Source organism: Dipodomys merriami, unplaced genomic scaffold (assembly GCF_024711535.1).
Source record: "Dipodomys merriami isolate MVZ:Mamm:240054 unplaced genomic scaffold, mDipMer1.0.p SCAF_69, whole genome shotgun sequence".
Classification (NCBI taxonomy): domain Eukaryota; kingdom Metazoa; phylum Chordata; class Mammalia; order Rodentia; family Heteromyidae; genus Dipodomys; species Dipodomys merriami.
The window spans coordinates 1,094,293-1,119,430 of record NW_027206279.1 but is presented as its reverse complement, the minus strand read 5'-3'; the positions used below and the strand labels follow the sequence as shown (position 1 = coordinate 1,119,430).

General features: G+C 44.6%; 1 protein-coding gene across 1 annotated transcript in view; it reads left to right on the top strand.

The window, feature by feature from the left end:
• The window catches only part of Ryr3 (ryanodine receptor 3), a 348,483-nt gene that overhangs the window by 79,044 nt on the left and 244,301 nt on the right, over window positions 1-25,138 (top strand). Inside the window, exon 2 of the mRNA XM_070005709.1 lies at window positions 11,697-11,816. Coding sequence (XP_069861810.1) covers window positions 11,697-11,816 — 120 coding nt within the window. The remainder of the gene's footprint in view (window positions 1-11,696; window positions 11,817-25,138) is intronic.

The following is a 25,138-nucleotide window of genomic DNA, read 5'->3' as shown; positions in this document are numbered from 1 at the left end:
ATATATGTGACATGTGTATATATACTCAGGACAGACAAACTAGAGGTCTGTGTGAACATGTACTCAGGATATACTGCTCAGGGAAGTGTGTTTGCCTGCACTCAGGATGGCCTAGCTCAGCAGCTGTGTGTACATGTATTCAGGCTAGACAAACTTATCAGGGTGTGTGTACGTGTACTCAGGATAGACTTGCTCAGCGGCCATGTGTACATGTTCTCAGGATAGTCTAGCTTAGCAGAATGTGTGTACATGTACTGCAGTTTCAGGTGTGTACATGGTTCTCAGGATAGACTAGCACAATGATTTCCCACTAGGTGCCTCCAGGGAACAAATGTCCTAAGGGTCTTGCTAGCATTGAACCTGAAATACGCGTACTAGACCATTGAACCCCCCCCCCCCACAGCCCCTGGCTGGAAATGGTGAAGTATCATTTCCTTGAGAGTAGAGGAGAAGAAGAGAAGTAGAGAGAGAGAGATGAGAGAGCGACAAGAAGAGAAGAGAGGGCTGGTGTACGAAGAAAATCATTTTTGGACATACTGTTGGAATATCACTAGGTAGATTAATGATCAGTTGTTGCTGTGGGATTACCTTAGACCAGTTTCATTTTCCCAGTGGCCCAGCTGCATTATCTGTAGGACAAGGCCAGAGAGAGGCATTAGTGTCAGTGAATGACTTCTAAGTGTTCCAACCAAACATAAGCAATTATTGATCTCTCAATTTGGTGTTATCTGTCCCTTACAATCTGTATTTGAAAGATGATTATAGCGATGTCAATGGAATAGATCACCTTCACTGCTTATTTTTATATCCAAGAGAAGAAATGTAGCTAAAGACAGTTGTGAAAACCATATTCAGCCATCGCGTTTGAATTTCCACTGTGAATTAATGGCACTGTTTTATACTGCCTCATTCTCATGTTCTCTGGGAACCACGTTAGCAATTTTCACAGAGCTTCCACTGAAGATTTTGTTTGTGTTCATTATTTTTGTTTGTTTTGCTTGATATTAGGCAATTTAAATTAAAAAACTTTTTATTAGCGTAAGTTGATTGTACCTAGAAGTGTTTCATTGTAATAATTTCGGGTGTGGAAGAAGTGAGTCTGTAGGGAGCTGGGGTTCAATGCCAGCAAATATGCAGCCCCAGGCCGTGTCCACTGGGCTGCCGAGGGATGCGCGTGGCTGGGAAATGCCACATTTGGTTCATTTCTTTATTTTCCTTTCTCAAGCCAGACAGGCTTTAGACAAAAATTTCAACCACAATCTGGAGGTCACTTATCTATCTAGTATCTGTGAACATTTTGAAACGTAACTGCTAATCTAATAATAAGGAAAGTCCTCTGAGTAGCCAAAAGAATTACCACAAAGCCAAAACTCTGTTCGTTCAACCCAAAGAAGTGAAGCATTTTTGCTCTGTTGTTAGAATAGCTCTGTTTGGACAACTAGAATTCCTAGACCTCCGCACGATAGAAAAGGTGGAAGAAAAGACAGAATTACAAACTATGTAAACCAAAGCAAAAAATGTTTGACAGCTTAAAACTCAAACTCCAGAAATCATAACAGCTTAACAGATCATGTGCCGGGAGCTGTTAGGCTAGGGCACTAGACGCATTAAGGGCTTGATGTCATTTTTTAACCTGATTGCAGTGAGCCTCAGGTATAAACCATGGATTATGTTTAGTACAGTTCTAATAAAGTAAATGTTCACAATTCATTTAAAAATAGATTAACCTGTTTTCCCTTCAGAAATTAAACAAGTAGTGCCTAAAAAAGTGTTCTTTACCTTATGGTAAAGAAGATGCCCCTTTCACATTGTGTAGAGTGTCATTGTCTAGATAGAAAGCCCTATATTGTTTAACAAGAAAGATATGGGACCCCGGAGCCTGGAAACAATGCAGAGACACGAAGCAAATGTGCTTGCGTTGCTCGTTTGGGGGATTCGCTGGCCGTGCCTCAGATGTTTGCATCCTAAGGGAGATGGTCTTTATTACGTGTTCTTTACAGTCCCCAATTTCCTTCTGTTTTCTTCCTTCACACCAGCTCCTACCGTGTTCTTTGGAGATTCTAGCCTCTACATTGACAATTCATCTGGGTTCTTTGTAAGACAGCTTGAAAATCTGTTCCATTCCAATATACCACAGTTTCGGCAGGAGGCAGCCTCTGCGTGAAATCGAGTTATCTCACACCCTGTAGGTTATACTGCAGTGATAATTGCAAGGTGCCCTGTGTGCCTGAACGGAAGTTGAGGGCTGTGTGCTTAGCATCTCTTGGAAATTAAATTTTCAGACAGAAAAATGAGGTTGGGGCCTGCAGTAAAAAAATTTTGGTGGAATATTGCTCTATTTCAAGGGCTGCTAATGGAGTCCGTGCTTAACACTAGGACCAGGATGCTATCAGATAGATAGGTAAGTGACACTAATTATTCTGTTCGGGAGGCTTGTGAGAACAGGAAGGAGTTTCCTTAGCAGCTCTGCATGTGGAGCCGGTTCACGTGTGCTTTGGAAAAAACGGAAGGTTTAAAAACATGATTTCTTTTTCATTTCCTTTGCTACCGTCAGAACAATGGGGCATTTAAAATGTTTCCACATGTGAGCTGTTTCTTGAGAACTAGCTGTGTGCATGGTGCTCACCAGTGCCGTCGAGGAGAGAGGAGGAAGCAGACTCTCCGTCCCTCAGAAATCCTCCATGCCACTGGGGAGAGAAAAGAGGGAAGGGATGAAGGATTCTGTGGAGGCCCGTGCCGAGTGCACAGCCCTCATGGGGGCAGGGGGCAGTACTGCTGAGAGGCCTGAGCAGGGGGAGCTGCTTGCGGCAGAGCTGAGCAGGGCAGGAGGGGAGGACGGCCGGCCAGCACAGCAGCCCCTGTGGGAAGGGCTTGTGTGGATTCTACCAAGGCCAGGGCAGGGTCCTCGGGATCAGGAGGGAGAGAAGCTAGCAGCTCCTGTGGGACCCTTAGGTGTTTGGATTTATGCTCAGAAGAACAGGACCCTAGGGAAGAGTCTGAAGCAGAAGAGGGTGTGATCTCGTCCACATTTTGAAAAGATTGCACTTGCCTGGGAAGGCAGCGAGCTGCTGGGTCAGGAACAGAGCAGAGCTGGGAGTTTGCGTCTGTCACTGGGGTACAGGAGGTCAGTGCTGAAAGTCCACGGAGCGGACAGTGGGATCTGTGCTGGCGGTGGCGGGACTGAGAGCAGCCGGTGGTTAGATTCCAGGGGTACGGGTGAAGGAGGAGCACCCAAGGAGGAATTTCAGTCTTGTGACGTGAGCAACTGGGTAAATGGCAGCATTTGCAGAGATGAGGAAGTCAAGAAAGAAAATTCCAGTGTCTGTTTCTAACATACTTACGCTGAAATGCCCATAACTTGTCTCAATAGAGAAGTAATACTTGATTTTCCACCATGAAGGTTCTCTCTAGGGGATGTAACTCAGACTCGGTAGCTCTTTCATCTAGTAAACACACTAAATTGAAGAGAATCTGCCTCTTAGGTTTATTTTGTTGTGCTAAAAGAACAAATAATAGCCCACAAACGTGCCTGCGTGCATGTACACATGCACACACAGATACACTGCACACATGTATACATGCATGCACACACCACCTTCGAGAGTCTAAGGAGAAACTTCCAGAGAGAGCCTAGGCATTATTCGTCAGTGAGCATTCTGTTCAACATCAGAAGTTAACCTAGTTCACCTTTATTTGCTATTGCCAAAGAGGAAAGTTGGCGTCACCTTTACACTTTTATAAATAACAATGAATTAAACTTGGCATTATTAAAAAAGGTGAATCCTAAGATCCAGATGGTCCTGGTCCCTGTGCTCTTGATATGAGCATTATAGATTTGCGTATCTTAAACCCTCACATGCTCTCAGGATTGGCTCAGGGTGGTCGCCTGGGTTAGATTAGAGTCCTGGAGATGGTGGTGGCAATGGTGAAGAGTTTTCCTACCTTAATGTTTAATTTTTAAGTTGGAAAGTGCAACCGTTGGAGCCAGGAAGTTTCCAGACTGGAGAAAATTCCTTTAGCTACCACCAACCTCAATAATTTTTGGGTTCCCTGCTTTTCTTGCTCAACTTAGTGTTCTCATAAAGACCAAGCAAGATGTTGGGGTAAAAAAGTTTTCCTTTTCAATTGGACACTTGAGATAACTGAGGTTTTCCTTCTGGAAGCTTAGGAATAAACATCAGAATCTCTTCATATGGGTAAAAATCATAATAAAAGTAGACTGAGTGTCTCTCTTTGTGTCTGCTTGCCAGGGTTGTCACAAAGTGCTGTACCACAGACCAGGGGCCAAGAGACAGAAGCTGGCTGTGTTACGAATCTGAGGTTAGTGTTCAGGACAAGCATGCGTGTGCACAGCCTCTTCTGAGAGTTGTGTCCTGGGGTTGCGGGGCACTTGGTCTTCACATGGTCCACATGGTGGGACGTGTCCTAGTCCCCCTCTTGGAAGGATACAGCCATATTCAAGTGGAGCTCAGTCATAAGCCGCCATTTTACTTGGATTACTCTTTTATTCATTTACTTTTTAAAAGTAGGTGCATCTAATCCAGGCGTAATTGCTTGTTTAAAAAGCTGCCTCCAAATAGACTCAGTTGTGAGATACTGAAAGCAAAGCTTCAACATAAAAAATCTTCCAGGTGATGATTCTATGTGTAACTTAACTGTACAACTACTTCTCTTAGATCCTCGAGATTCTCTCTAGTGTGAATCTGACAACACACAGCCTTCTTTCAGCCACTTCGATACTGTTGGCAGTTGTTACTCTCTGATACCTTGTCAAAGGGACACTCTACATACATCACCTTAGCCAAGGGCCTCCTGATCTGAGAAAATGTTCCTGCTCTAATTCTCTAGTATTGCAGACTCTTCTATGCCTTTGTGTTGTGCAGGTCACTCCTTGCATTCCTAATCATAATGAGAAAAAATGAGGTCAAAGCCTGTGCTTCACTTTGCATGTTAGTATTTTGCCAGTGTATAGAAAGTACCTAAGCAGGGGCGGGGTGGGGTGGGGGAAGGGAAGGGGTGGGAAGGGGAAACAAAGGAGGAGGCTACAATGCTTGATAAGAAATGTACTCATTATCTTGCCCATGTAATTGTAACCCCTCTGTACAGTATTTTCACAATAAAAAAAAGAAAGCAATTAGCAAGTGCAAAGGTAGAATATATACAAGTGGAGACAACTTATAGTTCTTGTAGTATAAATACAGGTGATCTTTCCTTGATTGCTTAGAACTTGGTACTAGTGACTTCGATTTCTTTACTGTTATTACCTTCACATAGAGAAGCCCCTGACTCCAGTCAGTCAGTAGCCATTAGGGTGAGTAGAAGAGAATATGGATAATTGGACACAAAGGAAGCAGTATTGGTCCGATCAGCTGGACCTGGACACGCTGCTCCTGGTGAGTCAGAAGCGTTCTCTCACCGGAAGGACCTCCCCGTCTTACCTTTGCCTGGAGAGTCCCCAGAGCCACAGTGGACCCTGCAGGAGATGGAGGGTGTGACTTCAGGGGAGGCATGGACACGGGACCGACTGGCCACTTCATGGATATTTCTCTAGAGCTGTGCCGGCCAGTATGGAGGCTTACACTTCCTCGAAGATACTACCAAATTTCAAGTGTCAAATAGCCCCAACTTAACTAATGAATGGCACAGACCAGTTATTTCCACCATCACAGGATATTGTATTTTCCTACATTGTTCAAAAGCTTCGATCTACATGTTATTCGGCCATGTACGTTTTAGTACACGATTGTATATTTAATGTACATGTCAATCTGTTAGACTCCAAAAATCTCATTTTGAGGATGTAAAAATGAAAGCTCAGCAGATTAATTTGCTTAGTCTCCCCAAGTTAGAAAGTAGCAGAACCAGGATAACAATAAAGGTAAATTTTTTTTTATTGTGAAAATACCACACAGAGGAGTTACAATTACATGGGCAAGGTAATGAGTACATTTCTTATCAAGCATTGTAGCCTCCTCCTTTGTTTCCCCTTCCCATCCCTTCCCATCTAATAAAGGTAAATTTTAATAGAAAACATTCATGTCTTATAATTTCCACTTGAGTGTCATTTACAGTGAAATTTAGTGAATTATTAGGGTAATTTGGGTTCCTGCTGCTTGCCCCTTCTTGGTCCCAATGCTTTGAGTTTGCTGAGTCTCCAATTGAGGGACCAGACAATGCCCAGACCTACCCTGACAGGTAGAAGTTGGACCCACTAGTGACCTCAAGAGACCACCTGGTCATTTCCCACCCCTGAGTTCTGTGACTGCCTTCTGCTCTTGTTCTTTTTCCAGATCTGCATCATGTTTGAGTTAGAGCAGAATAATTCAGGTTGACTGTTCCTTATTCAAAATGCTTCTTACCTAGCAGGAGATGTAGCTCAATGGTAGAATGCTTGTCTGGCATGTCCAGTGCCCGGGGTTTGATCCCTAGCACTACAGGAGAGAAAAAAAAAACCCACCTCTAAAGTCCTCAGACAAGAATGTTTTGAATTTTGAATTTTAGACTTTTTTAGATTTTGGAATATTCATATTGTGAAATTCTATGAATGTTATATGAGTACATGAATTAGATATAAATATTTCCTCATATATAATGAGATCCCTTGGGGATGGGACCCAAGTCTAATTAATCATAGAATTTGTTTCCTCTGTGCCTTCATACTTATAGCCTGAGGGTTATTTTATGCAATATTTTAATAGTTTTGTGCATTGAATCACAATGTACCATGCTGGTAGGCTCCCAGTCACCCATGTGGACAGTCTAGTTACTAGAAGAAAAGATACATCACAGCTGACGGGGGGCTGCAAGAATCTTGGTCTCTTCAGGATAGTGAACCGAGTTCATGTTGATGCACCCTCGTGTGGAGATCTGTCTAGAGGGCCGTCCGCAGCTGCCTGGTGACCCACCTTACATAGTGCTGCCAGCCAGGTTGTTTTGTCCTGGAATGTTCTTCGGTTAATGACCCGAGGAGAGGAGGTGGAGCTGAAGTGCCCATCCTGGGATGGCAAGCGTGGCAAGCCACACAGAAGCGAGCAGTAGTGTGGGTGAGCTCCATCTGCGCAGGAGAACCAAGCCTGGACACCCCTGGTCAGGGTCGGTCTCAGCACAGGCGTGGCAGAAGAGCCGCAGAGCTGGGCGGGATGCTGGCCTGCAGGATGCCCTGGGTTTTAATTACTGCCTGTCTGCACTGCAGGTTGGGGCTGCCGGCTGACCCCTCCAGCATTGCCGTGGGGGGTGTAGAGAATTTTACACTGTTTTTAGCACTCTGACTGCTCTCTCTGGCCTGGCGCTCGCTCTGTGGTTTACTTACTGTTTACTGTTTGACTGCCTCTGTGAGGCTGGGAGCTATTTTTATCAACACCATCTCTATGGGCCTTAGAGACAAGTGCACATAAACTCAGATCAATTGCTAAGGTCAGATGCTAGGTAAGAGATCCAGCTTGATGCCGTAGTCAAGAGGAAAAACGTCAGATGCAGACAGTCCTAGGTTTTAGGTTTGGGTCTCTTATGTCCAAATTGGGTGGCACTGGACAAGTCCCCTAACCTCTCTGCGCCTCTAATCCTGATCATACAAAGAGCCTGTTAGAGTCCACCTTCACATGATTGAAAAGAAGATGTGAAACAATGCAGCCCAGTGGCCTTAATGACTGTTCAATGAGTATTTACTTATTAAAATTCTGTAACTCCTCCAATCTTTGATTTCCTCATTCGTAAGGTGATTTACTGAACTGGAACTTAAATAATCTGGGGGTGGGGATGTCAGCAGAGTGATAACAGAAATACTGAGTGAATGATCTTAATAATAGTTGAGAGATGGAAGCTGAACACTTTTTAAATAGCCAGAAAACCTGCCTTATTATTTTGTGATATCCGCTTTTCTTTTGTGAGTCCTTCACCAAAGACCTCCCTTAGTGGTGGTGGGGGAAGTCTTTTAATCCAGTTCATAATCCAGTCAGTCAGCACATTCTTACCACACATTTTATGCTCCCAGCTTGGATGAAAAAGCAGAAGTTTTCTGCTCTGATAGTAATTAACCTCACTGGGCCCAAGTGAAGCCCGGAGAGGTGATTGGACACAAGGCGTGATGCCTCATAGTGGGAGTCAGTAACATGTTAGTTGTCTTCACGTGTAAGGTGCGCACGTAAAAACCATAGTGCAGAGAGTAGGGTGATACCGCTGTGGAGGTTAGGACACCTTACCTGGGCTTCATAAAGGAATATGGTACTTCTTCATAAAAGAATAATCTTGGGATGAGATATAACATAGTTTGAAGAGATAGGGCAGTGAGTACAGCTCCAGCATTACAGATACTGTTCAGGAGCATGAAGGATGGACTCAGCAGGGAAGTTCTCAGATGCTCATTCAAGACGGCTGCATAGCCCGGGGTTGAGCTCAGTGGTAGAACTCTTTCTTCCTAACATGCGTGAGGCTCTGAGTTCATCTCTAGCACTGAAAAGATAAGAAGGGTTGTTTTGCAGTAGTAGAGGAAAAAAATCAAGAATTTTCAGCTGGAAAGTGATAAGGGCCAGAGCTCTACCTCCAGTAGCAGACCGAAGGGAGAACATTAGAAGCACTTAAAGACATAGGATAATGATGTCCAAATGCGGTTACACAGCAGTTAGAAGTGCCACTGGTAGCACTGGGAAGGCAGAATGCTTGCCTCACATGCATGAGGCCCTGGATTCGATTCCTCAGCACCACACAAGCAAAAAGAAAAAAGCCGGAAGTGGCGCTGTGGCTCAAGTGGTAGAGCGCTAGCCTTGAGCTGTGAAGGGCTGAGGGGCAGCGCCCAGGCCCAGAGTTTAAGCCCCATGACTGGACCCCCCCCCCAAAAAAAAGCTACCAGTAGACCTGGGGATACAGAAGGATGATAGACTGGAAAGGAAGCCTCCTTCCTGCATGGGACATACTGGCCTAAAGTGCTGTTAAGTTCAGAGATAAAACCTAGTAATGGGGGTTGGGGAGCTGGAGCCCTAGAGGGCCACGGGGTGGAGGTGTGGCTCATGTAACCGTTGCTCCTAAGCAGAGAGGCTGGAAGCTGAAGAGGGGCAACACTGTCAGCGCAGCCAAGACTGATCCTTGGGCTTTCCCTCTGTAGAGGTGGCAGAAAGACCAGCAATGGAAGGCCTGTCAGAAAGCCCAAAGAGCTAGAACGTCGTTGGAAAAGGAATGAAGGGGGTCCAAGCAGGAGCATTTTAGGGAGCCTGAGGGACAGTAAGTCGACAGGAAGGGACGAAAGACAAAACTGGAGATTCAAGGCAGAGCAGGCCCGGGGCACCTGCTAAGTGTATGAAGAGACGTCTTAACCTGGGTGGGAGCAGGAAGCCTTTACGTGATCCTGGGGACTTGAGATTCATGGGAGGGATGGCGTCAGCCGTGGAAAGCGGATTGTTCTCCATGCTGTACTGATGATCCTCCAGTTTAGCACTTGCCTATTTTTACTGTTTCTTTTCCTCTTAAAGCTGAGAGGTGAGAGGTGACTGAGTGGTATGCGCTGTGATTCCTATAAAAGAAACCCAGTCTTGTTCCAGTGAAATCAGAGCTGAAGATACTGAGAAGTTACCGGGACAAAGTCTACTTTTTTTTTTTTGTCACATCAACCATTCTCCTTACTGGTCATGGGGGTAACTTGGAGGAACTGGAAATCTTGATGCAAGTGAGAACGTTTAATGAAAATAAGAGTGAACAAACAAGGGAGAAGGAAGATTGTGTTTGTGCCAGGAAAGGACACAGTATTTCACTTGCGCAGGGTAGAAATGATCAGGTCCGGATGTTCATTTTGGACAGATTGGCCACGAAAGGCTTGCGGTCCCTTGGGATGGCTAAGTAAGGAAGAGTAGAGAAAAGCTGGGAATCGACTTACCCTCAGTTCCACTGTTAGAATATTAATTCACCTCACCTTGCACAACCCTGTTATACCCAGAATGTTCTAGCCGAGTGTCTCAGTGAGCATACGTTGGTAAGGCTGTCAGTAAGCATACGTTGAGTTCACACAAAATATAGTGAATATTAACTGTACAAAGATGAACATTGTTTCAAACAGAATCTAGATGAAACAAAAAAAAGAGGTATGACAGTAGGAGGGGGCCCCAGGCACCTCCATTACTCTTCCTGGTACAGCGGGTACAGTGCTGCTGGTCAGCAAATGCTTCCGCCTTAGCCCCGGGGCTACCTGTGTTACAAAGCGTGGATTCAAGTACAGGAAAGCTTCAGAAGTCAAAGGCAGCTAGGGCAAGGTCAAGTGAAGGTCGTTCAGGCGGCTTGGGACGGAAGAATGGAATGTGACCACGGGAGCCACACATTCCATGGGCGACTTTGTCCAATTTTCCTTGTTTGAAAATTCCCACTTGTGTCCTGTTGGGGGTGTTTATGGTTTTGTTTGTTTTTTACTAGCGGAGTGATGGGAGACGTGTAAAACTACGTCTCTTGGCGTTTTGGATGAACATGTTGGGCACTTTGAGGATGACTTGCTTTGCGCGCCACTCTGCTTCCATGACCCTGCCTGGCCCCAAGTGGTCGGAGTCATTGTGTGTTTCTCCTGTTTCCAGTGTCCTTCAAGAAGATTGCATCATTCTTGTGTATTTAGGATCTAGGGTGGAAGTCCATGTGGGAGCAGATTTCATTCTGTTTGGAGATTCCAGGGAACCCACATGTTAGGAGCAGAGAAATACTAGAGGCTTTTCTGTCTTATTTAAAACGGAGACCATGAATTGTGACTTGCTGTAAGCAAAGGATCCTGTTGCATTTACAATTAGGTCAGTTTAGTAATGGACAGCGGCGTGTCAGCGCTGTAGTTACACACGGCACGCTCTCTCGTCTCTTTAGATACCTTCAGCGTGTGGCTCACTGCCTTTCTCTGTACCCCTCCCTGTTTCTGGGAAGTAGCACACATCTCTGAGGACACCTGTGGCTACTGAATCTGTTCACATTCTCCAGTAGAAGGACCTTTTATTTTATAGGCACATCACAGATACAGTGTGAGGATGTGACCATTTCTACTTTATTTCCTCCCACACCCCAGGATGAGCCCAGATTTCAGGGACTAGCAGGCAGGACGAAAAGATGTGTGATTTAATGCTAGGGCTGAAGTTCCAACTGATTATCTTTGGTGACCTAATGGCCGCTGTTTTCAATGTCTGAAATCCAAAAATAGTGTCAGGAGGGGATGGACTGGCAGGGGCATGCTTTCTCGCAGCCTCTGGAGGCTGCACAGAGCGCACGCGATAGTACGGTCGAGGCGTTCCTCCATTCTAGGACCATCAGCACGAGAAGTCGTGTTTGAATTCAAGGCTACCTGCCTGTTGGCAGTTAGTCGCCCGCTTCTTCTTTTGCTTTAGGTTATTTTCCTGTTTGTCTGGGATCTTCTTTGGACTCGGTATAAATAGTGTTGCTCTCAACATGTATGCAGGCATCTGTCTATCCACTAATGCACCCCAGAGTGCGTCCTGACCCGTGGTAGGTGCTGTCCTGGAGTACACTCGTGCTGACAAGCGACGCTCCTCCAGCCAGGCAGGCCTGTGCCTGGCTGTTGGGGGCAGCCGGCCTGGTTCAGGTGGAGAGCCAGGCAGTGGGAGGCTATGCCTGGCTGTTGGGGGCAGCCGGCCTGGTTCAGGTGGAGAGCCGGGCAGGGAGAGGCCGTGTCTGCAGGAGGGCGGTGGGTGCGGCCCTCACCATTCACATGGTGTGTTTTCTGGCAGGAGGACGAGGTGGTGCTCCAGTGCATCGCAAACATCCACAAGGAGCAAAGGAAGTTTTGCCTGGCAGCCGAGGGACTCGGGAACCGCCTGTGCTTCTTGGAACCCACCTCCGAGGCCAAGGTAAGATTTTCTGTCTGAAAGCTTCTGTTGTTCTCGAGGAAGAAGGCCGCTGGGCAGCGGTGATGGAGAATCAGCAAGAGACGGAGGTGTCTTTCAGGTGTTGTATCACCTGACCAGCAGTTGTATACCCTGAGTTAAAACCCAATACCATCAAAAAATCAAAGCAATACTAACAGTTAATTAGTTAATTATATAGTACCATTAAGTTAATAATAGTGCTAAGTACGGTATTGTTAACTCTTCTGACTTTTGAGCCTCATTTTTGTGAACTACAGGGTAATTGTACATCAGCCCTGAGCTTATAAAACCTTGAGGTTTAACTTTAGAATCTTAGATTATAGATTGATTCAGTTATAAAACTACCTAGTTCTATAAATGCGACTCTATTTATAATAGTCTAACCTAAAGCAGGTTAGGAATAAAAACTACATATTGTTACCTTGCATGCTCCCCATATAAAAATAAGCCCTACCACTCATGAACGCATTTGAGATGATAAATAGCCTTCCTAACTCCCACTTGACTAAATCATTATTTCAGTTTTTCACTACCTAAATAAGATGATGACTGAAGAATCTTTAAAAGGGAACCGCATATCATGGAGACTCTTATCACTGTGTCACAGCTTTGCTGTTCCAGTGTGTTTATAATAGATACTTGGACATTAAGATTTTAGTCTCTAATGTTTCATCGAGTTCCTTCCTGTAATCCTAGTTACTCAGGAGACTGAGATCTGAGGATCATGGTTCAAACCCAGCCCGGGCAGGAAAGTAAGACTCATCTCCCATAAACCACTAGAAAACCGGAAGTGGCGCTGTGGCTCAAGTGGTAGAGCACTCACCTTGAGCTGAAGAGCTGAGGGACAGTGCTCACGCCCAGAGTTCAAGCCCCATGACACACACACACACACACACAAAAGCAAATCCTTCTAATTCTCAGCCATCAAATTTCAGAACCAATTGTGCTGTTCTTAGGTTCTTGGAACCTACTGTAAGTTATGCAGTGAGGTGACATGGTTTACTTCAAGGCTGCCACTGAACACAAGGCACACACATCAAGTGGCATTCTTGTTAGCCACCCCAGAGCTGGTCAGTGACCCCAGGCATTCAGGAAAAATTGAGATGAACTCTAAGGAGAAGAATGATCTCAGAGAAAAGAGAGTTGCAATAGGGTATTCAAAAGATGTTAGCATTTGAGTTGTGAAGTAGGACAAGCAAGTAAGCAAGGAACAGATTTTAAAAAAGGAGGAAAAGTGTAAAATCATCAACTCTCTCTAAAGATGGGGAGACTGTCTAGCACTCAGCAGAGCACTTGTGATTCCTGTGTGCTGTGACCCAGGGTTTCTTGAAATTCTAGAAACTTCTGTCCTTGGCAGTGGAAGCATGAACATATTCTGCCTCCTCTTCAACTAAGCACAGGAACATTTTATAGGAAAATTCAGAGCAGGAAGCGCAGGGAGGAGATGTTTCTTTTGTATTTTCTGAGTAGCAGCATCTGGTTCACTTCATTTTAAAAATTAAAAACGATGTGTTCTTGGGCACCAGGAATTTAATGGTTTTCCTCGGGCTCTTCATCTGTCATATCTGTTCAGATGGCCACTTGGAGGGGTCATCTTTGGTGCAGGTAACATCTAGATTCCTAAGACTGTCATACACCACATCGTCTTTTCTGCAGGCCACAGGATAGGAACCACGGCTTGCTAGCTAGGCAGTGTCAGACAGGGCTCTTCTGTGGCTGACTTCTGAATCCTCTACTCCCAAAGAGAGCTCTACGATGGCCAGGGGTGAGTTCATCATGGCTCAAAGTCTCCTGTGCCAGAGGAGACAGGACACTGTGTCCAGCCCCCGGGCAGCCCCACCTTGCCGGACAGCCCGGCTGCAAGTGTTCATGCTCAAGCAGCTGCCAGGAGGGGGCTTCCTGTAAGCCATCGCTCATCTTCCCAGTCCCCATGCAGGCTGCTCAGTCAGGGATCACTTCATCCCACGTAATGTTCCCTCCGAACATACTTCACATAATTATTCAGGTTCTCAAAGAACACAACTGTAGAGTTAACCGAGGGTCAGCTGATCATGCAGACAGAGAAAAGTAGTTCACTAATTTCATTGATGACACTTACTCAGCTAGCATGGTCTAATCAGATATGTCCAGAACTCATACCTTTCCAAATCCCAATTTACACTCCTTTATGACAACCTGTACGTAATCTGTGATGGTGAAAAAGATTGTGGGAACTTTAGTTCATGGATTTCAGTGTTGAGTGAACTGGAATGGGTGGGGGTGAAATGGTTGTCCTAGGAAGGATTCTTCGAAAGTCAGTAGCAGGTCTGAAGTCCTCGGGCTCTCATTATTTAAGAGTGAAGTTCACATCCTTTTGGGGGAAAAGGCTGTCTTACTCATGGCTCATTTGATCTCATCTTGGCCAGTTCAAACTAAAAGGTCCAATTATAAACTCCATTTCTTAAATAGAGAAGTTTCAGGAGAAATCTTATGTTTTCACCTCCAGTTTTGAAAATGAAGGATAAAACAGAATGGAATGGAATATTATCACTTCTGAAATTGGATAGGCTCTCATTACCTAAGATTAAACATGATTTAGTAGGAAAACATCGTTATATAGATGACAGAACTTAAGATACTAGCCAGGCACAGACGGCTAATGCCTGTAATCCTCGTTACTCAGGAGGTTAAGATCTAAGGATTGTTGGTCGAAGCCAACAAGAGCAGATTAGTCCCCACGAGACTCTTATCTCCAGTTAACCACTCAAAAATGGGCTGTGGTGCTGTGGCTGAAGTGGTAGAGCACTTGAACACAAAGAGGCTCAGGGACAGCTCCCAGGCCCTGAGTTCAAAGCCCCATAACCAACAAAAAATAAAAATAAGGTAAGATACTATTTTCAGCTAAAAATAACATCATTTTGTCATTATTTTCTGAGATTTCTTATTCTTAAGTAAAGTCTGTGAAAATTTGCAGACAGAGTCTCAGCAGGAAGTTGTACACTGTTCTTTGAATTTATGTAATATTTTCAGTGAGCCCGAGATCCTAGGAAAGTCTAAAGTATTATAATCATCATTTTAGAATATGAAGAGACTAGTACATTTATAATTTGATTTTTTTATTTATCAGGCATCTTATGCTATATTCTGAGCGCTACAGTAAAAATTAATATTTAGTGTCTTACACTGACAAAGCAAACACTGTCCTCACAGACATAAAAGCTGTAAGAATTTCAAGTTAAGTGACCACCTGAAGATGAGTCATCCCAAACTTAAATTGCTGCTCTCCACTGCACTTAGATACAGAGTATCAGAAACCAATTTACAAGGCCGAGGAGGCCATTTTGTTCTGTTCTGTGTAGCTCTACCTTAAGCACATCTGGGCACGCCTCCTCCTCTCTCCCACGAGATTTCTCCATCCTATGATGCCTGACATTCTCAAGTTACAAATACGGATTTTGCATAAATCAAAGAGGAACTCTTAAACTGTAAATGTGTGAGCAAACACATGAAGCAGTGTTAAGCTTACACAGCCAATTAGATGCTCATGTATTTTATTCAAAGTAGGTTTACACAGGGGTCCAGGCAGATTACTAAATGCCTCTCTACCTGGATGCAAGGGTATCTGTAGGGCTGCTGGGATGGGAGAGGAGGAGCCCCCACACCTGCACTGAATGAAGATAGTCTACCGTGTTGGCTTCTACCTTCCACCAGTCTGTGAGTATGGAGGCCAAGGACCCCGGACAGCTCTGCCAAGAGCGATGCTTGAGTCACAGTCTGCACTGGTCATTCTGGTTCACAGCTTAATAGCCCTGTGATCCTAGCCAGTGAAGTGACTTTTCCCCTTCCTCACCCTTCAGACTGCATCCATCTTACAAGTTTCATGGACATGGACTCACCATTGCAAACGTTACAGCAGTACCTGACACATGCAGCCTGCATTTGTTGTCTCTGTCACAGGATCAGACACACATGCGGGCCTCGGGAGCTGATGGTTGACTCAGGTTACCTGTGTACTGAACTGATTTGAATTGATTAAACTAGTTAATTATTTGAAGTGTGCATTTGAGAATCAAGAGGATGTTTGTGACTTTCAAAAGGGAAATTTGAAGGAGAGTCAGAAAATTAGGTAAAAACTATTAAGCGATGAGGGCGTGGTTATAAACAGCCAAATGATTCAGTAGGATATAAGTTCCAATGGTTTTCTTATTTATTTCAATTTCTTTATCACTTCAATCCTTTGCAATTTATTGGGGTTTATATTAGGGCCATCAGATGGTCTACCTTGAGTGTTTCATGTGTAGTTGCAAAAGTATATCCTGTAGCAGTTGGATGTAGTGTCTTATGAATGCCAAGATAGCTCTTCATAATGCTGAAATATTCTCTGTCCATACCAAAGTCTATCTGCTGGCTCTGTCTCTTACGGAATGAAAAGCCGTTAACTATAGAGACTTGTTTGTGTCTCCTTAGTTCTGTCTGATTTCTTCCATGTGTTTTAAAGATCTGTCATTAGGTTTAGGTGTATGTATATAGTTTCTTGTATGCTTTTATGATGAATTGACCCTTTTCTTATTATAAAATCACCGTATTTATTCTTGCTTTCATAAGTATACTTGAACTTTAACAAAGCCATAAACATTTTTATGCTTACTATTTCCTTCCCTTTGCTTTCACCATGGTCATATATTTCTGTCTCTGAATTTAATATGTCCTGCGTACAAACAACATGAAGTTGGTGCCGTCCCTGCTTCTTACAGTCCCTGTGTTTAATTGGAATTTTCTGTGCATTTATATTTAATGTAAATAGCATAAATAATTATTAATGTAAATAGCATGAATTTACATGTAAATGCTATTTGTTTTCTGTTGTCCTCTCTGAAATTTTTGCCTTATTTAGAAAGCAAAAGTATTATCTATCTGCCTTTTTGGGGACCAAAAAAAAACATTTAAAAAATCCCCCTCCTTTAGGTCTATAAATTTGCAAGTGAAAGTAATTTAATACTTATATTAAAATTAATTATGTCAACTAACCAGTCATCCTATGGCTATTCTTTAGTGTTACATGTTTTAAGGAGATTTTGCCTGTATAATAGTGCATCATAAGATTCATGGATATTTTACCACCTTTATTATTTTGTAAAAATTAGTCTTAACAGGAAACATAAGAATGTTATTTCCTTGATAATGTAGTTAAGACAAAGAATGGAATAATTTGTGCTTCCCACTGGGGAAATCTGTCATTTGTCAGATTTGTCAGCATTTTAATATCTACTGAAGAAAAAAATGATTAAATATGTTTGATAAAACTTAAAAATCAAAGCATCATTAAAAATTCTAACAGTGAGATGTAATAAAGTAAGTAGTGAAAGGTCTTAAAATTATAAAATAACAATTATTTTACATAAGTTTAAAAAATATTCCCCTTTCAACATGGTGTTTTCTACATCTTATTGTTACAGTTGGTCAGCCTGTATCCTTATCTAAGGATTTTGTTTTTTCCCCTCCCCTCCCCGAATTAGAGAAGTGTATATACAAGATGCAGGGCACTGACATCAAATTCAGTGAAAACAGGGGTTATACCGTGGGGAAGGAACATACAAAGCAACAGAAAATCACATGCTACATCATAAATATGTTAGAAACAATAGCAAGAAATAACAAAGATATTTGTGTCTCTATCTTGAGGTTCATTTCACTTAGCATCATCTTATCTGGTCATATGTACACAGCTTTTGGCCTTTGCTGCTTGTCCTACACATGTACTAGTTATTGCAAATAAGGGAAACCATGGGACCTAGGTTTCTTTGGGCCTGGCTTACTTCAGTTAATTTAATTTTTTCTGAGTCTTTCCATTTCCTAACAAATGGGGCGATGTCATTCTTTCTGATGGAGGCATAGAATTCCATTGTGTATATATACCACATTTTCTTGATCCATTCATCTACTGAGGGGCATCTGGGTTGGTTCCATATCTTAGCTATGGTAAATAATGCTGCAATAAACATAGTTGTGCTGGTAGCTAAAACAAACTTAACAACTTTGGGGGAGGAGGGGGAGTGTAGTGGTAGAAGTGGAGAGAACTGTAACCCCTCTGTACATCATTTTTTACAATAAAAAGCATACAAAAATATTCCTCTTTGTCTTCTCTGTTGGTTTTTTAACTCTGCATCCTCTTATGTAATTTTTGTGTGTGTCAGTCGTGGGGCTTGAACTCTGGGCCTGGGCGCTGTCCCTCAGCTCTTCAGCTCAAGGCCAGCACTCACCACTTGAGCCATGGCGCCACTTCAGGTTTTCTGGTGGTTTATTGGAGATAAGAGTCTCACAGACTTTCCTGCCCAGGCTGGCTCTGAACCCTGATCCTCAGATCTCAGCCCCCTGAGTAGCTAGGATGACAGGTGTGAGCCACTGGTGCCTGGCTTTTGTAAATAATTTTTGCTGTTTTTACTGTTATTATAAAGGCCATGTACAGAAGGGGTTACAGTCACATAAGTCAGGACAATGCCACACCTCCCCTCATCTTCCCTCTACATATTTTTAAGCAGACTCTTTCTTGTACTCATTCTGTGTCAGCCTCCTGAATTCTCAGATTACAGATGTATGCTGCCAGTCTTGGCTTATTCAGCCTGTTAATATAATTTTTAGTAGGTCCTTTTTCTTTTCTTTCTTTCTTTTTTTTTTTTTTTTTTTGTTGGTCGTGGGGCCTGAACTCTGGGCCTGGGCGCTGTCCCTCAGCTCTTCAGCTCAAGGCTAGTGCTCTACCACTTGAGCCACAGCGCCACTTCCAGCTTTTTCTGCTTATGTGGTGCTGAGGAATTGAACCCAGGGCCTCAGGCATGCAAGGCAAGCACTCTACCACTGAGCCACCCTCCCAGCTCCTGAACAGATTTTCAGGCAATTTTCCTCCCACTCCTCTATTTTCATTGAAGCCCATTGATCTTCTATTTCTAAGCAAGAAATAGGAAGAGAAACAGCTATCCAGAGAAATAGCATAGAAGTCAATGGCAGTGCACGTCAGGTTTATTAATGCATTTGCCATTCGCAAGATCCAGAGTTACAAAGGGAAAGAATCAAAGTCCAACCTTTTAACTCCGAGATCTCCCCTCATCCATCTTGTCCTCCTTTCTACTCGACTTACTTATTCTGTTCTGATAACTTTTCTGCTGGAGGCAATGCCAGCCCATTTTTATTTAAAGGCGATCTGTACCTTAGTGGTAGGAATCTTCACAAAGAATTTATTCAGTGTGTAAAATAGCACCATGGCTCTACTGTTCATTTGTCACTTGCTTGTTCACAGCAGGAAAATGGCCTCAGGTGAGTTATGAGGAGGTATTATTCATACCAGGCACCCCTGCAGCCTTGATACTTGGCTCTTCAGACCTAATAACTGCTATTTTGGTCGCGATTAGCAGTGTTTTTATTTCTCCACCAACTCCTGAACTTCCTAATTAGATCACAAAAATGTGCCTTTTATTCTGCACTTAGAAGAATGTCTCTTTCCAAGTTGCTTCTTTTACATAGGAAAATGATGTATTGCTTTTATTTGTATTAGAACTTGATTACATTTGTTATCTTTCTTCTTCCTCTTCCTCTTCCTCCTCCTCGCCTCCAGCTTGAGCCTCCTAAGGCTGAGTTTATGGTCATTTACCACCATGCCTGGCTTATCTTTATTCTTCAAGTGTATTTAAAACTGGGAGATAAGTCATGGTTCTGATCTTCTGTTCCAGCTACGTGTGCATATTCCTAAGTCACAACTCACACTTCTACTTACAAAGGAAACTGGATACTCTCCACTTCCCTGTAAGAAGTTATACAAAATGATCAGACCTGATATACTATCTGTCATATATGGACCACTTTGTAAATAAAATGTTTGCAGTTTTTTTCAGACATTTTGGTTGACAACTTTGTTTCTTTTCAGCGATGTGCTCATTTGTGTTTTAAACTATGTGGATTGAAACTCATTTAACCATTTTAAAATAATACCTTGCATATTTTTAATTTCCAGCATGCAGAAAATAGGTGATTTTAAATCATTCAAAATACTCTGTGAGAATTGTTTTTGTTTTTGTTTTTATCTGAATTGTTCCAGGGGCTGAGAAGCGTTTCCAGGGTAGCCAGTCTGGGATTCCGCCGCCTTCTTCTCTGTGGGTACTTAACGCCATGTTCCTTCCGTGTCATGTAAACCCAACTAAGCTTTTTCCACGGCCTTGGCAACAGGAGATCACTGGTGTGAGGTCTCTCAGGCTCTCCCAAACAGCTGCCTTTCAGCCAAAGAGTAGTTAACAAAATTAAAACCCTTGACCTCATGGTCTAGTTCATCGAGGATCTGTGCCTCGGCCGGGCCGTAGCCCTGTGCATCCCGAGACAATGGAAGCAGAGCAGATCTCATCTCTGGGGGGGCTCGGCTTCACTTGGGGTGCATGCTGCCAGCATGGGGGTGGCGGTGGGGTCATTGATCCCGTCCCACCTCTTCAAGTCTCTTTTGACTTGAAATGTGAATCATGGCCTCTTAGCTGTGGCATCTGGGTGCAGACAGTGTTACCTCTTTTACGTGGGGATGCAGAGTGTTTGAAATTTGATCATGCCATGAGAGTGAGTGAATGCAAGAAAGCTGCAGTAAAACTTCCAGTCACAAATAAAGCCCTTGTAAAAAACACAGTGAAGGGAGATGAGGGTTTGAGGGTGCCCTTGAGAAAACCTCTCTGGCCTCTCCTGGTCACGTTACATTGTGATATGCTCACTAAATTTCCCTGGCAAGTTGTGTGGTGTGCTTCACCCTTGAAGACAAGCCCGGCCAGCAACTCAGGTCCCATGAAATGTGATTTATTTTTGAACAGACCCCTGCTGAGTCTCGGGCCCGTGATCCACGGCCTGCATTCTGAGAAATGAGGTGAGGACGTGTTGGCGCCTGTTTCTGACCAAGTCCTGGATGGCGCCGGTGCTCCGGGGTCATTACGAAGCAGAGCCGAGCTCTGACCTTGGTCGTTAGTGTCGCCTTCCATTTCCCCTAATGTCAGCCACTGAAGCGAGCTCCCGGTTGCTATAGTAATGAATGAACTCTCTTCTTCCCGAAATGTGCACGCCTAACAGGCAGCCAGACATGGCTTTCATTGTCGGCTTGTTCCCTGAGACCAAACAGGCAAACGCCACTGAGAGCAGCCTGCTCGTTTGAAGTAGGGTTTGCACCGAGTCCTCAGCCACAGTGAGCAAGGGCTTTGCTTTGTGGGATGTGTCATAACCATCGTCTACAATGAATGTGTCCTCTGGTGTGGCTCAATCAACTCAGCCAGTCTGTAATGCCTGGTTATCCAGGAAGGAGAAAGGAAAGTCTGTCTGGATGGTGGTCCTCCATCACCCCTGCCATTCTTCTCAGACGACTTGGGTTAGATGCTGAGCAGAATGGAGGAGGGAAACTGGCGGTGCAGGCCCGGCCGTGGGACCTCGTGTGGGTGGGCAGTGGCAGTATTTGACAGGATTTTGTGCTCAGGATTCTGAGGTGTGTTCAGCTGAAACTCCTCAAGTTTTCCTTGGGTTTTGCCAGAGTCAGCTCAGGCCTTGGGTATAATGTCTCAGGGATTTTAACTGAAAAAGAGGGTCCAGCAAACCTTCACATTTCCATGAGCATTTTGATCGTGATCCATCCTTCATACTTCATCCTTCCTGGTGAGATGGTACCTGGACCCCATCTGAGCCCAAGGTGATAGGCCTCTGAGTTTCTGTTCTTCTCAAGTGGCACTTGTTACGAAGTGGCTGGTGCTAGTGGCGCTGGCTCTGCCCGATGGCTGTGATTTTCAGGTTCTGTGGTGAGTGTTGCATGCCAGCTTGCCCATGCAAACATCAAGCAGTACAGCTTCACCAAGGCATCTAGACACTCGGGGGGTATTGAATAGACATTTTCGTGTAGAGACCCATGTTCAAGAAAAATATTTACAGCACTTATTTTTACAAAGGCTTTTTAAAACTGCAGATTTTATTAATATCTGCTCATAAACTCTTGCCAATTTTTTTAAAGGCCAGAACTTAGTTTATAATCATATGCTTACCTCTCTCAAAGCAAAAATACCACCTAGAAGACAAAAAAGAAAAGGAAAACTGCACGTCTGTGTTAGATCTTGGACTCCGTCTGCAAGTGGGAAGGAGGAAATGGAATAAAATCCAAAACACTCAGAAGCAAGCTGTTGTTGGTGAGGTTTGTGTGTGTTCACTTCCGCTCAGGACTCTGTGAACCTGTGGAGCTGATGCTCCAGCCCAGGAGGACCTGGCATGGGGGGGGGCAGCCACTGCCGAGGGCGGTGATGCCGGTGGGAAGCAGCTCCGAGGGAGCGTGGAGGCTGCTCCGTGGCCCTCGGTTCCAGCCGACGCCTCTCTAGTCTTCCAAGGCTTCTCTGACGCTTCCCCATCCTGCTAGGCAGAGACACGGCCCGACTCACGTTCTGCCACCCTGCCACTGCACGCAGAATCATCTGATCACAGAAAAGCCTCACTCTTCTTTTTTTTTTCCTCTGGTGCAGGAGTTTGAACTCTTGCTGGCCTGGCAGGTGCTCTACCACGTAAGCCATGCCTCTAGCCCCTGAGTTTTCTCAAATCTGCATCAAACCCACGATCACATAAAAGGGAAGACCGCAGGGTGATCATTTAACAAAGGCGTAGGTAGGAGGTGAATGCTAGTCGATGTGCCTCCTACTAAAACTGAGCCAGATCCGAGACACACTCAGCCATGTGCTTGAGATGAGGCTTTCCTTCTCTCCACGCAGCTTCTGCTCCGTCTCCGTCTTTCTCGCTAGCTGCTCCCAACCTCCTTTCCTGTGCTCAGTCTGCCTCCCTTCCTGCGGGTCCCACCTCTCTGGTGTGGCCACTGTCCTGGTCCCCGTCCGTTCTTCTGGTGTGGCTGCGCTTCAGAATGATAGCATCGTGGTTTCTCGTTGAAGTGCCCACGGGTGGCAAGCGTTCCAGTGACTTGGTTCAGTCAGGTGTCACAGAGCTGGTGTAGTGTGTGCGTTGCTCACTAGGCGTAGCTCGATACCACGTGCAGCTACATATTTTTGTGCATTTAGGAGCATGTAACAGCCAGGGTCTCAGGCGCGTTTTCTTCCACAGCTTGCTTTCCTAGGTGTGCATGTTTCTTCCTAGCGCCTCACTTACTAGCATGCTGACTACATACCTCTGGGAAGACAGAGAAAATGGGCTCAGTGGAAGCCAGATCGGCCACCCAGCCTGTCGCGTGGAAGCCAGATCGGCCACCCAGCCTGTCACCTGTGCGTCTTCCTAGCAGGCGTCTCGGATGCCAGCTGCCCGGAGTTTTGTCTGCGGTTCTTTGGCCAGCCCCTCTTCCTCATTTTAAAGAACACCAGGCTGTTGGTAACAGTCTCCTAAGTACGCCAAAGTTACTCGGAAGAATGTAGCTATCCAGAGAATATCAGTGTACTTTCAGTTGGGGCCTTGTCAGGCAAGATCACAGGAACAGCCATCAAGCAGATCTGAATGACCAAGTTACTCATTTGAAATAAAATCTGTGCTTTTGTAAATTATTTAAAGAAGGTTCCAGAATGAGATACCTACTTGGATCAGTCGGGTGTCTGACACATTCTACCTGAAGGTCACCTGGCTGATCCTTTGAAGGACCCCACCAGAAGACATTACCAGGAGTGGAAATGTTAGCAGTCTTACCTGGGAGATTCTTGGATCCATGATGGCTTTATATTTGTACTCCAAGAAGAAGCTAGTATTTTGTGAAAAATCCCTGAGTACTAGCAAAAGAACAATTGATGTTATAAGATTCACTCTTGCTAGAATTAATAAGTATGCTCCCTAGGAGAGGATAGACTCCAATGGATGTGTAAATCGAGGTCAATGTGTCTGGTTAGGCCGGCCTTTCTCTGCAAGAATTTGTCAAAGGTATTTGTCCTACAATTTGGGCTTCTTGCTTCTAGGTGGCAGTGTTGTGTCCATTACATAACACACTCTTCAGTAAGATACAGTATTTATAGTTTATAAAGAGTTATATAGTTTTAGAGTTAATATATGTGTGTGTACACACACACACAGGAGAGACTGAGATTCCACTCATCTGTAATAGCTCATGTAAGTTTTGTTAAATTTCTCTGTATCTCAGCGGACTTCTGATAGGATTGTAAAATTTGTAATTGTTTATGGAGAAATCCATATACTGAGCAACAATTTCTGCTTTAAATATCTACTATATAATTTTTATTATATCCTATCAATGACTTTTGAAAGATGATAAAATAGGTTTGCAAAGCACTTTACTGCATAAATATTTAAATAAAATCTGCTTGGTGTGGGGTATGAGTATTAGTTGGGTTAGTGAGAGGTTCTGCTCCAGAGTACAAGCAGAGTTCCGTAATTGTATGTGGTATCAACAGTTGATTGGAAGGACTTCATGCGCTCCTGTCTGCTGTGAGTAAGTGAGATCATGTGTACGCAGTGCTCAGTGCTTCCAAATCCGTAACACGCACCTCCAGATGTGCCAAGGCCCTAACACGCACCTCCAGATGTGCCAAGGCCCTCCATGAGACGTGGGCGGCACACAAATCCCACAGGTCCACTGGAGCCTTAAGGGGCCTAGTTGATCTGGCCACTTTTCTGCCATAGAGAATTCTTATTTCCTACCCGGGAGCTTGGACGTCTTTCCAACCATGTCTTTGAGATGTACTACATTGAGCCATCCTGGGGAAAGATGTTTTTGGTCTTGTTTGACGCAGCGTGATATAATGGAACAGACACAGTGCATGTAGAAGCCAGGCCCCGGGGAATGAGGCCTGCTCTGCCTCTCACCAGCAGAGACAGAGACAGAGACAGAAACAGAGAGACAGAGAGGAAGAGGGGGGGAGAGGGAGAGAGAGGGGGGGGAGGAGGAGGGAAAGGGAGGGGGAAGAAGGGGAGGGAGAAGGACTTTATCTACACAACTTTTGAAATGTAGAGTGATAGCAGCGAACACACATTTATGCTCTAACTAGACAGTAGAGTGTGTAGAGGGTGGGTGAGTCTGTCTTCATTGTTAGAGGATTATTTGGCCCAGAGTCTCGGGGAGATGAACTGAAATGATAAGATTGGACAAGCACATGGATCTGGCTCTGATCAGGGCCTGGAGTCTGGGGCCCGAGCAGCAGCTCATACACAGGGGAGGCCCATGGTAAGGCCGGCAGCCAGAGACAGAGAGAGGTCAGCCATGGGCTTTGTGACAGCCCACTTTGTGGGAGCCCTGAGGGCTCATGGGACTGTGGTAGCGCTTCCCGCAGGAGGCCCCCCCCTTCCCCCCCTCGTGCACTCCCCTCCTGAGGGCTCAGGGGACTGTGGTAACGCTTCCC